This window comes from Zootoca vivipara, chromosome 8, assembly GCF_965207765.1.
Source record: "Zootoca vivipara chromosome 8, rZooViv2.hap1.1, whole genome shotgun sequence".
In the NCBI taxonomy this organism is placed as follows: Eukaryota; Metazoa; Chordata; class Lepidosauria; order Squamata; family Lacertidae; genus Zootoca; species Zootoca vivipara.
This window is the reverse complement of record NC_142591.1, coordinates 48,335,415-48,348,008: the sequence shown is the minus strand read 5'-3', so window position 1 is coordinate 48,348,008 and position 12,594 is coordinate 48,335,415. Positions and strand designations below refer to the sequence as shown.

General features: G+C 39.5%; 1 protein-coding gene across 3 annotated transcripts in view; it reads right to left on the bottom strand.

Moving 5' to 3' along the window:
* Positions 1–12,594, bottom strand: part of LOC118090177 (chloride channel protein D-like) — a 61,971-nt gene that overhangs the window by 22,978 nt on the left and 26,399 nt on the right. For all 3 annotated transcript variants that reach the window (XM_088675479.1, XM_035125563.3, XM_088675478.1), the window contains exons 12-13: positions 5,761–5,927; positions 52–231 (exon numbers count right to left, since the gene is read on the bottom strand). In XM_088675479.1, coding sequence (XP_088531605.1) covers positions 52–231; positions 5,761–5,927 — 347 coding nt within the window. The remainder of the gene's footprint in view (positions 1–51; positions 232–5,760; positions 5,928–12,594) is intronic.

Here is a 12,594-nt window from a genome sequence, read left to right as displayed (position 1 = left end):
ATTGGCCTTAGGGGGCACTAATCTTCTGGGAAGAATGTAGTGGCTTCTTACCTCGTAATTGTTCCCAGGAACACCTCTGCCTGATCTGGCTTAGATTTGTAAACCACTGGGAATCCGCTATGGCTGGTGTTGGCAAGGAGTTGAGCCAAGAAAGCAATGTTTTCTCTTACATGGAGAACCCTGACGTGAAGCTTCATGACATCTCTGGCAGCAAACAATTCCAGGTTTAACCTGAAAGACATAAAGCAGACAGCCAACAATTTATTTAGTAAACAAGGAACAAGGCACACCGTACCACATGAGTGTTTGATGACTTTATAATGTGCTGGTGAATTACTTCAAGCTGCAAATAAATTGGTTTTATTTTGTGAATATGTTGTTTAAAATGTAATTAGCCAATAAAGTCATTATCAAGCATGACTTTCCTGCCTATGAGTAAGATGCTTGATAAAGCCAACCAGATGTAAGCATTAATTTTCTAAGAGAAGATAAGAGCCATTAATCAGTTTCCATGAGTTTTTCTGCTTTTTAAAAATGTTCTAATTCAAAATGAAATCCCCAGAAAATTATGTTCAGATTACAAAAAGTTCTTGGAGCTAGGAGGAGAATGTAAAGAAGAAATAAAACTTTCATAACAACATAACAGCAGTTAAAATGGTTCTCACCAATTGTTCACCAAGCTTAATAAGCTGCTGTGATCACTAATGACCTCTTGGAGATATATGAAACATTAACAACTGCTCTGGTCATGTTGTACAGATATCAGAGAACATCTGTACCACATCTGTTCTATTTATATTATTTTAAGTGTTGTTTATAAAGCTTGGTTGGCCACCATGAACATTCTGTAGAGGCATGTTGGCACAGTACAAATTTTAAGAGAAAATCCTTTGTCCCTAGAGGATTTTAACACTCTTGCTCCAAGGAGCTCAGGACATTGGACATGCTTCTCCCCTTTAACAACACTGTGTGGTACAGTAGGCAAAGAGATAGTGACTGACCCAATGTCACCCAGTGAGCTTCATGCAGAGTAGGAATTTGGCCCTTGGTGAAAGGCAGTGTTTTATTTCTTGGGCCTACAAATTTTTTGACTACAGATGGGATTACTATACCAAGTAGTAGCCTCTAGTCATAGTTTACTTCTAACAAGTGACAATTGTGGTGATTAGCCTTTATCTGGTTGCACCACTTCAAACTGCAGGTGACAAATCCCATGATCTAATAGTCCTCCATACAAAAAAGAAAAATCTGTACACATAGAAAACTAAGTATCTGGGGAAATGTTATACTCTTCTTTCTGATACGCCATTTTCCTACATGCAGTGAATATCTGTATGAAGGACCATTCAGCCATCTACCACCTTGAATGGTACCCTCTAGAAACAAAGTTACCACTTCATGCACTGTTTGTTGGAATTAGAGCTGGCTGGCTGATGTTTTTTTGTCCATTCAAGATTGGTCAAGTCTCCAAGGGCCACACTCCAGTGGTGATTGTAAGGCAGAAAACACACCCTCCCTCTTGCATGTATGCATCATAGTTAGTCACCACTCATGAAGTCCATGACTGCACACTCACCACACATGCAAACCATGATCATACACACACATAACACTTTTCTTTCTCTCTTTCTCTCTCTCCCACACACACAAACACAGACTGTATTCCCCCCCCCTTACAGTGCTGGGCTGAGAGGGGAGGTTGAAACTCAGCCCTACGATAAGGGCCATCACACACACACATACACACTAATGGCAAGAACTCTTTCTCCATAAACTTGCAGGGGTGGGAATTACAGCCTCAAAAATGGCTGCTAGGGAGAGAAACTCAATGACCCCTGAGGTAACAGGATCCTTGAAAGGTGAGATATATTCTCTCCCCCACCAACCATTTCAGGGAGTGTACTCTTTCTCCCCAACCCTACCCAAGGCAAGTTAATGGCAAAAAGCAATCTCTCCATTAACTTGCACAAGAGAAGAAAGGCTCTCCTCCCAACCTAGGACTGTGGTGGGGAATAATGGTTTTGTGGGCCTGGTCCAGCCTGCAACCTACAGGTTCACCACCCCTGGATTAGAGTGATGCCTTAGGTTGAAACTTATTGAAACCCATGACAATATTGTTCCTGAAGAACATTTTTCAGTTATAAGCAGACATGCTCGTGGAAATCAGAATTAGGAAACAGGCAGCTCTGCTCATTCACATCTTTCCCTACTGGATGGTTGGCTTTATCTAAGTAAACCTCACTCAGATCATTCGCATCACTTGGTGAGAATGTTTATCTATTGTCTAAATGAAGGGGTTTTTTTCAAAACAACAATGGATTTTAGCTGGGCTTCTTGTAAACCATTGTTTTATTATGATAAGTAACTATTGGACCTTATATAAATACATTTCAAGAGCTTGCTTTTTGGATGGTTTTATTTTCATGATGGTTGTCAGTAACATTTAGGCAGCCAGATTAAGTTTTTAACTCTGAATCGTACAGAACATTCACTAGGTGGCAATCATGGAAGTAGCTTGCCTGTTGATATTAATTAACATTCTTCCTTCATAGGGGAGGCACTCTGGTGCAGATGAGGTCTATGCAAAGGGTGGAGAACTATTTCATAAGTCCTTTCCTGGTTCCCACTGGGAATGTTCTAAATGTCTCCAGGAATGAAAGTGAAAGCTGCATATAGAAATCAATCAAGATATCCAAGAGTTTAATGTAGCTCACTAATGTGTGCCCCCCCAAAAGGAGCCCAATGAGGACTGAGCATGCTCAGTGGGCACATAATGTTGATTAACTATTGGGCAAGAGAAACAAAACTGTGAAGGGGAGAATGGAATAGAGTGGCTAGAATCATGAACAGAAACACTCCACAGTCCACACTGATTCATTTGGTTGCAGACTCCACTTGCTTATTTTTTTTTAAAAAAATTATACCCAGGAACGTGGCTGCAACTGTGTCACGTGGAAGATTTTAAAAGAAAAAGCAACTATTATTTCATTTTATAGATTTATACCCTCGTCCTTCATAAAACTCCCAGAATGGTTTATAAATCATCACATTGGGGAATTAACTAAGAAGCAGAGAAATCTGATCCTATGGTGTAAGGATTGTTGTGCTACTAAGCTTCAAATCATAACAATAATAACTTAGCTAGTGTGTTAAAGGTGTTTCACATCATTATCTCAGTAAAGTTTACAAGACCGAGTAAGATGGGCCAGTGTTAGAACTAATAAATAAATTGTGAGTAACAATCCTATTGTTCTGCCAAAGCTGTGCATACAAGACGGGGTTCCCCTGCTTTGCCAGCTGGCCTCTTAACTCATTTCTGAATTAATAAAGAAACCATGTCTACTTTTGAGGAAATAAAATACACTTATGACTGAAGGAAACAAAGGTTATCATGCAAGTTAAATAGTAAGATATAAGTTGTTAAAAAGTATTTAGCCAAAAATGTTTTCCAAAAATACTGAAGGGCCAAGGGAGACTAAGGAAAAGATGGGTCATGATTAGTACCTTGAAAAAAAAAGGATTCCAGATAGCACAGAAAGTCATGCCACAGCATCACACCACAATATGGAGAGGTATGCACCAGTATCATGACAGCCATGCCAACACCTTTTCCCTGAAACTTGTGTCTGGTCACAGACTGATTTTCTTATTGGCCTGGTTTGCACATCACACTACACCGTAGTTAAAATAAACTATGGTTTAATGTGAACAAAGAGCGTGCTGGTGCACACTGCTGAAATTGCAGGCACTTTGCTCATCCCCAACTCCTGCTACTGCTATACTACCAGGAGACAAACCATGGTCTGTCTTGTTGGGTAAACCCAACCCAGGTTCATAGTTTGTTGCTTTCCCAACAAAGCATGTCCAGAAGCCAAAGTTTGTTCTCGGATTGTGACTTGTAGTTTGTTTGGGGACAAGAAACCATGAGCCTGGGATCAGACAACACAAGCCAGACCATGGCTTTCTCCAGCAGCACAACAGCAGCCGGAATGGGGAAGGAGCCACATGCCCAGGAAAACCAGTATGCTGCTTGCTCATATTAAACCACAGTTTATTTTAACTATGGTTAATGTGATGTGTGAGCCGGGCCTCTCTCTCTTTCTTAGTCACACACATACAAACAAAACCAACCCATTTAATTTCAAGGTGACAGATTCAACATGCAAATTTTCATAGTGATTTCTCTATAAGTTCGTTTCACTCCAGTTAAAAATGTACAAACTCCCACTTCAGAAAATCCAAGTCAGCAATATCAAAAGCTCAACTATGCAATACAATCAACTATTTAATGTAATGCCACTTTCCAACATGCTTTTATTTAAAACAATGTACTACTACTTTATCATAGTCTGAATTCTTGGCTCCCCAAATCAGTTTTATGTGGCATATCATGCAGAAACACAGAGAATTTTGACAAGGCTAACGTTAAGCTAGAACAGAACAAGCACCAGATTCACTCAGCACTTAACTTGTCCCATTAAAAAGTAGGCTGTAAGATATTTTCTTTCTGAAGTGTATAGTGGCTTATAAAAGCAGGAAGAGTTGCCAAGTTATAGAAGTGTTTGAGTACTCTTGCCCTCATTAAAAAGCACTCCCTGGCAACCAGCAGCTCTGAGTGTTCCAGTTAGCTAGCTTTTATAACAAGGAGGAGACAATTTATGGTGGTATGCAGCATAACTAGAAGTCACAGTGCATCCCTCTGTTACACAGCTTAATCATCCAGTATCTAGAACATAACACACTGTATGATCTGACATAACTTTTTACAAGCAAAAGTGAATATCTATGATGTGCTAAAAGAAAAGAAAAAAGAATAGAAAGCTTTATTCCCATTGTTCATTGGTTTATTAATGGGAAACCTACTCAACATTTGGGGATTTATGCCCAGCCTTGGCTGAAAATAGGCCACAATGAATATATTACCTCTTTCCCATCACTATATATCAGAAGTTTGTATCAGAAAAGAGACACACACTTAAAATGTTTCTTCTCCAAAAATTAGATTAGTGGGCCAGAAGTATAGCCAGCACTCACTATATTTTAAGCAGTTTCTTGTGATACTAGTACAAAACTCATTTTGCTTCTTGTGTTAGGAGGCAATTGCAGATAGGTCTTCGAACTTAAAAATGGAAAGCGTAATGCTGGTGGTCAACAAAAGAGGTTTAAAGACTGTCTCAAGGCAAATCTAAAAAATGAAGTATAAACACTGACAACTGGGAAACACTGGCCTGCAAGTGCTCCAGTTGGAGAACAGCCTTTACCAAAGGTGTCATGGGCTTTGAAGAGACTCGATCTCAGGACACAAGGGAGAAACGTGCTAAGAGGAAGGCATGCTTGGCAAATCCATACTGTGATCAACTCCCACCTGGAAACTGTGGAAGGACGTGTGGATCCAGAATTGGCCTCCACAGTCACTTACAGACTCTTTGTTAAAACCGTGTTTATGGCAGACAATCTTACTCAGCTATGAGTGATCACCAAAGGGAAGAGAGAAAGAGAAGACATGGAGATAGCTTTGCTATGCATTTTATGTTTTCAAGGGAAATGATTCTGCATTTACTATATTTTCCTGTCTTGTACGTTTTTTTCTGATGCAGCCAGAAGTTGAACTAGGTTCCTTCCAGGTTTCTGTTTGTCCCCAACTCAGAAGAAATCACACATTATGGCCAAATCAATCTCTAAATCAGCAAATTAAAGACATCCAGTCGTTTTACACTAACTCGTAGAACAGCCACATTAGGAAAATAAGAAAACACTCACCATTTTTTCCTATGGCAAACAAATGGCTCAGCATCTAAGTAGGGAATGGATTTCAGCTTCAGTAAAGAACTGTATAGAGACATGGTAAACCAGTCACCAACCATTTTGGCTAGCATGACTGCCAGCATGATGAGTAGCAAGGACTGTACATCATTTGTGATCTCTACCTAAAGAAGCGGGGAAATGAGAACATGCGTTACTAGAAAAGAAGTGTGTTGTTGATAATTAGAGGTCATCTGTTTAAAGAAACCGGTTAGATGTTTTATTTACAATTACATGGTACAAAAATTCTGTTAAATAAAATACTGTAGGCTTTATGTTCCAAACTAATAAATAACTGCAACATGATGTTACGATTAACAGCCATTTTCAGCACTTTTTGAATAGCATTGTTTAAGAGTTGAGAGTATTGTGGGCCCAATTTTATAGAACTCCCTTTCAGTTGAGGTCAGGCCTGCACTCCATTGCAGCCATTCTGAGACAGGCACTTTCTCAGTATGCCTGATGTGCTCACAGGCTCAAAAGAAGAAGAAGAAGAAAAACAGTATCCACTAAAATATGGAGGACCCACTAAAGTATGGATTCTCAAAGTGAGAAGCCGCCAGAAGAAACAAAAGACATTTGCTAACCAGCCCAAGCAGAAACACTGTGCATTTCTCAGATGCGTTTTAGAGCTTTTTTGCTCTAAAACTTTGGGGTCACAGATAAGGATGGACAATTCAGTCAATTCCTGGTCCATGTAACTTTCACTTTTATTCCTTCTCCATCCATTCCCTCCCTTTACCCTTTGTGTTGAACATCACTAAAATGCATTTTAAAATACTTAAAAGTTTTTTACAAGGTAGTCGAAGGGCTGAATTTGATGTTTTAAAGTCTCTCCCCCACCCCTAAACAGGTAAGAATCTGGGTAGCAATGCCAACAAGCAGGATGAAAATGGGGTTGCAGATGTCCCTGGGAGTGATCAGAGAGAAGCTGACATGACAGGTAGGGCTGGTGCCACAATGGGTTGGTGCATCTGGATGTTAACCAGATGGTTGGTGGTTCGAGCCCACCCAGAGATGGCTGTGGGCAGGATTCTTGCATCGCAGGAGGTTGGACTAGATGACCTTTGGAGTGCCTTCCAACTCTAAAATTCTATGATTCTATGCAGTCCCACCCATGGACATTGTAAAGAAAAATAATGGCTGCCCTATCTGTATTTAACCTTAGTCAGAACGTCTTGCAAGTCTCCTTTCAAAGGTAATTCTACAACATCCAGCCCATTTATAATAGATGGGTGGTTGCCTCACTACTCTTGCAGTAACCTTGATGTGTGGCAGCTGACATAGCCTTGCTGCCCTTATTAAATAATAGGTGAATTATGTGTGCTCCAGTGCATTAAGTGTGTGAAAGAGAGAGCACTGAACCTGCAAAGAGGAGACTCACACAGGTGATAAGACTGTTATAAAGCAAGTGTAAAGAATCCACTTGAATGTTTCACCTCAGCAGCCACTGAAGATGAAGTCTTAAATTATTAGCTACTGCATGTGTAACTGTCAAGACATATTTCTTCACACTTTGCCATGAGATTAGTCAGCTTCAGCAGCTGTGTGGTTCCCCTCCAAACAAGGCACAATATAGGATGCAACAGAGGGGTGGAATTGTGCTACCCATCATCATGGATGCCACAGCTACTCTCAGGTAGATGTTCATGGACCAATCTAGACATGGTGAGGGAGAGCCATGTACAAAATCACCTGTGTTTCAACACTTAAAGGGAGCTGCAATGGAATGGGCAATTTGGAACAGTACAAAAGCACCATGGGAGAGGCTTAAAGCTTTACCTCTATGCCATTTTCCTGATTGAAATTATTCTCACCAAAGCTATTATTTGTCCCATCAGAAGAAACATGCAAGTACCCATGATATATCTGTACATTTCTCCCTGTGGGTCAAGCAGCAACTTGTAACGAGGGGCAAATTTACTCAGAAAAATAGCAGAGTGAAAGAGTGAACCAACCACCCCAACAGCTAACCTTCTCCCAAATCAGAATGGCGCACAGTTGCTTTTTTATGTTTTTAAATATGGGAGCTCCTATCTGGATCCTACTCATCAAATGTAATTTAACTATGTAACACACGTGTTAAGTTCATTCCTTATAACTACACTTACGTATAAATATAATCTTAACTATTTTATATTGTAGTCTCCTCAGGACAGTGATCTTTCTCTTGGCTGTTATTAAGTCAAGTATAGTGGTGACACCACAAAATAATGATACAGAAACAATATAATTCTGAACAGTTCTCTCTAAATCATAACAGCCGCACTAACTGGGGAAAGAGTTAAATTCTCCAATAAGGTTTGGCTTTTGGGGAAACACTGTATCCTCAAATAGACCTAGATCTCATGAGGGGGGGGATGGACAAGAGCACACCTGCTGCTCTATAAACTGATAATCTGAAAAGACCCCACCTCAAGAAAACTTGTTACTTGATTTGGGCTGCTCATAATAGGTAAACCTTCCCCTAGCCCTATACTTTGTAGAAATAAAACTTATACTGAAGGGACAGATATAAGAAGTAGGCAAATTGGTGCTAAGATTTTTTTAAAAAAAATGGAAGGAAAGGAAGCAAAAGAAAAACAGGAAAAACAGCTTAACAGCCAGTAAATTTTATCTTTTAATCACGTGCAATGTAAAGTGCACTTAAGGAAAGATTTACTAGTTATGCTTGATTTTGCTATCTTAAGTAATTTAGGTCTTATAGAGGTAACAGGCCATGCTGAAGACAGCTTGCCTTTAGGGTTCCTGCTCCTATCCAGCCAGCACTGCTAATGGATTAAAGAAAAATACCATTAATAGGCAGATTTATAATTCATAAATCAGCAAATTAGTTTCACTTTGCTTACCTCATACATAATTGCATGCTTAGTGAAATGCTTCAGAGGCTTTTGGAAAAAACCAACCTTATTTTAGTCACTGATGGAATTTTTCTGCAAGCCCTACAGTGATGTATGCCCCACATCATTATAACCAGTTGCCCCCCCCCCTGTCTATTATTATAGTTTTATTACATAACACATACTTATGCATTTCATTAAGAGCATCAACAGGGCATGACACATCAAAGAGAGGAGGGCAGCTGCCCAGGAAATTCAAAAGACACATTTTACATAAAACTACTGATAAAAGCTCTGGCCCTCATTCTTAGTCAAACCATGGTTAACTTGTTTCTTGGTTTGGCTTTTGGTATTGAAAATGTAGTCAAAATGGAACCTCATTAGAGTTGGGCCTGCTGATGCAGCAGACTTTTACTGACATTTTTTTTTACTCGATTTCATTGGAGGGGAGAATCTAGTTAAAAATGAAGTCATTAGGTGCAAAAAAAAAACACCCCACAATTGTAAAGGCAAAGAGGGCGCCATTTATATTTACATTCATAAAAAGGCAAGTGGCTTGTGGTAAATGTGAACTTTCCTTAAAACCTAACAGCTGCCTGCCTCACCAAGTTCCCTTTCTCTTCTTGAAAAAGATACTGCATAGTCCAGCTCAGAACTGTCTAACACACTTTACAAAAGCGATTTATACCAAGGATGCACAACTCTAATAATACTGAGGTTTTTACATTTTTACTAACTCCAGAGGGCTGCATCACTATGCTAGCATCTTGTTATCACTGGAGTTTTGGAGATTTTAAAATATATTGTATTGGTTTTTATTTATAACAAACAACAGTACAGCATACACTTGAAGCCTGGAAGACAGACAAGCCCAGATAATTTTGCAGTCCTAAGAACAGAGAAGGTTAGGTTTTTTAATTGATTTTCTGTTAATCTTCACACCCCCACCACCACACTCACACATCCCTTGCTCTGTAAATCTCCTCCTTTTCACTTCCAACTCCAGATTGCTCTATGTACTATGGGATAATTTCGTTGTTCCCGCAAGGGGACAATGACAATAAAGATATCTTATCTTAGTTCATATTTTCACTGTGTTTCCAATGTAGACAAAGTGATGCAGGCATTTCTTCCAACTTCACCTTTAACAGGCCTTAGATGTTCCTACATCGAAGGGATATAGAAAATTGATGTTTGCAATTCTCAAAGGGGTGGAGGGTTTATAAGGAAGTGTTAGAGCTCGGGACCATATAGAATTCATGTTTCATGTTTCACTCTACTCAACATATGCTTGAAATCTGAGGGCAAACTCAATTAGCTACCATGTTGGTTCTAGCAATGTTACTCAAATCACAGCATAAAGGTTGGTACTGTGGTACAACCACTGGAAGTCTCTGAACAATGATGTTTAAGAAAAAGGTAGGTCCACTTGCCCATTTTTGCTTGCTCAACAGAACACTTCCACTCTGAAGTTGCTGCCGTTAGTGTATGTCGAGCACAGCCAGAAAAGCGCTTAATGACACTGGCAGATGTTTTGGTGGGTTTTGTAACAGATGGAAACCTTTTAGAAATTTATTTTCCTTTCCCAAGAGGAAATGTCAGCAAGGTTGTGATCCAGTGTCATGATACAAAGAAACTGAAGTCATTCTTTAACCATGAGCAACTACTGAGACAGTTCATCCTAGAACATGAGCAATAGCTGTAGCTGCATACATTGGCTGAAGGTCTTTGTAGCACCAGCTGCACTTCCGGTTGTACACAGAACTGTCATTGTGATTCTGCTTCTGTCTATCCTAGTCACTGCTCTAAGACTGTTCCCATCTAGCAAAAAAAACCCAAAACATTGCCCTCCCAATCCTCACTACTGGCTTGTCACTCCCTTCACAAATAAGGCCAGCTGTTACTTTTGGCTGCAACTGTATTTGGCTCCTTAGACGTACAATTATATCTTTCTCCAATTCAGATTTCGTTCCATTTTATCATCCAAAGCCAGTTCTTACCATCTGCATGAGGAGATTACTACTAGTTTCCGGCTGGATGTGCAGCTACAGCTGTAAGGTTTGCACTTGAGCCAGCAGTGTTTAAGTTACTGCTGCCTAAAGAACCAGCAGCGTTCTACTTTTATTCCATTTGGGCTTCCCAAAAGAGACAATGTGAATGGTTCATACCAAGATTTAATCAGATGTGGTCTTTGAGCACTTTATTAGCTATAGTACAATTTAAGAGATTGTGAAGAGGATTTCCAACCACTCCTGTTTCTAGGCCATATAAGGGTCATTGCAATAATTTTTGTCATCCAAGATCCTCTGCCTGAGGAGACATTTCAGTGGACAGTAGAGACAGCCTGGCCAATGGACTCTTGGAGCACTTCCAGATGACCTATTTATTGGGCATTCATCCCAATTTGCTTGCAGGGAGATTAAAGAACACTGGCTATTTTATTAACATTCATTCTGATTTGTTGGCGGGCAGGTCAAAAGATGTTGAGTCAATGCAAGTGTTATCCCACACTTTCCAGTACATTTTTCCATCGCTTTTGGGAAGTAGATTTGCTGTGCAAGAACTCCCTATCAACTATAATTGTGCAACCTGAATTTGCCCGTACAGTGGTACCTCGGTTTATGAACACAATTGGTTCCGGAAGTCTGTTCATAAACTGAATCGTTCATAAACTGAAGCGAACTTTCCCATTGAAAGTAATGGAAAGTGGATTAATCTGTTCCAGACGGTCTGCGGAGTACTTAAACTGAAGCGTTCATAAACTGAAGCGAACTTTCCCATTGAAAGTAATGGAAAGTGAATTAATCCGTTCCAGATGGGTCCGCGGCATTCGTAAACCGAAAATTCATAAACCGAGGTGTTCATAAACCGAGGTTCCACTGTATGTGTATGAATCCCATCCCCAAAATCGTCTGGAAGTGCCCTTGATCTCATCATTTTATTTCCTGTCACACTGCATATCGCATGCCATTTGCAATAGCTGAATAATCTGTTTGTAAAGTATGTCTTCATATAGTTGCATCTGCAGATACAAATGTACTTAACTGAAGCTTGTCCCTCAACATAAAATATTTTAGCCAGTCTGTATTGGCATTCTGCTGGTTCTTGAAGTCACAGCTGCTTAAACAAGCATCCCCCTGATTTCCTGGCTTGAATCTTCTGTTTAACTGTTTTAATTGTTGTTGTTTTTTCATTTTTATGCTGTTTTAATGAGCTTGTTTTGTTGTGCATTTTGATTTTGGGTGCTTATTTTAATATTTGGATAGAATTGTTTTATTGTGTACTTTAATTATGTGTCGCTATATTTTTTTTACATTGATTTTATAAAGTGTAAACCAATGAGAAGCCCTTTTGGCCATCAAACAATAGCTAATTTAATTAATTAGTATAATATAGAATATTTAAACAAACAGTCTTAAGCCTCCTATAGAGTTGCATGGGCTTAAGCACAGTTACTGGGTTGAAGTGGACTTTTCTCCATACTGAAATAGGAGCATGTGGAAATGTTACCATCAGACCTAGTACTTTCAGCAAAACAAGAAAGGCAGAGAGCTGGGTATCAACATGGAAAAGGTAAGCAGCCAAGAATGAAGAAGTGGGCAAAAGCCTGTGGGGTCTGGCATTTCTTTTTAAAAATCATTTTACTAACCTGTTCATCACCACCACATAACTCTTTCCAAATGGAAGACTGCGTAGAGTGCCAAAGTAAACATTCCAAAATTATTTTGGAACCTATCAAACGCTATCGGAAAAATGTATTCACTTTACAATTCAAGGTCACCACCTTTAAACTATGTTTTTGCATTGTCACATCCAAGTCCTTTTTTCTTCTCAAAAAGGAATATTGCAGAGTAGCCAACATTACTGCAGACCCTTCAGCTTTTTTTAATTTTCTTAATGGTGCCATGATTTCTGCGTACTCTGAGTTACAGCTTTTCTGTGGTAGTTGTAC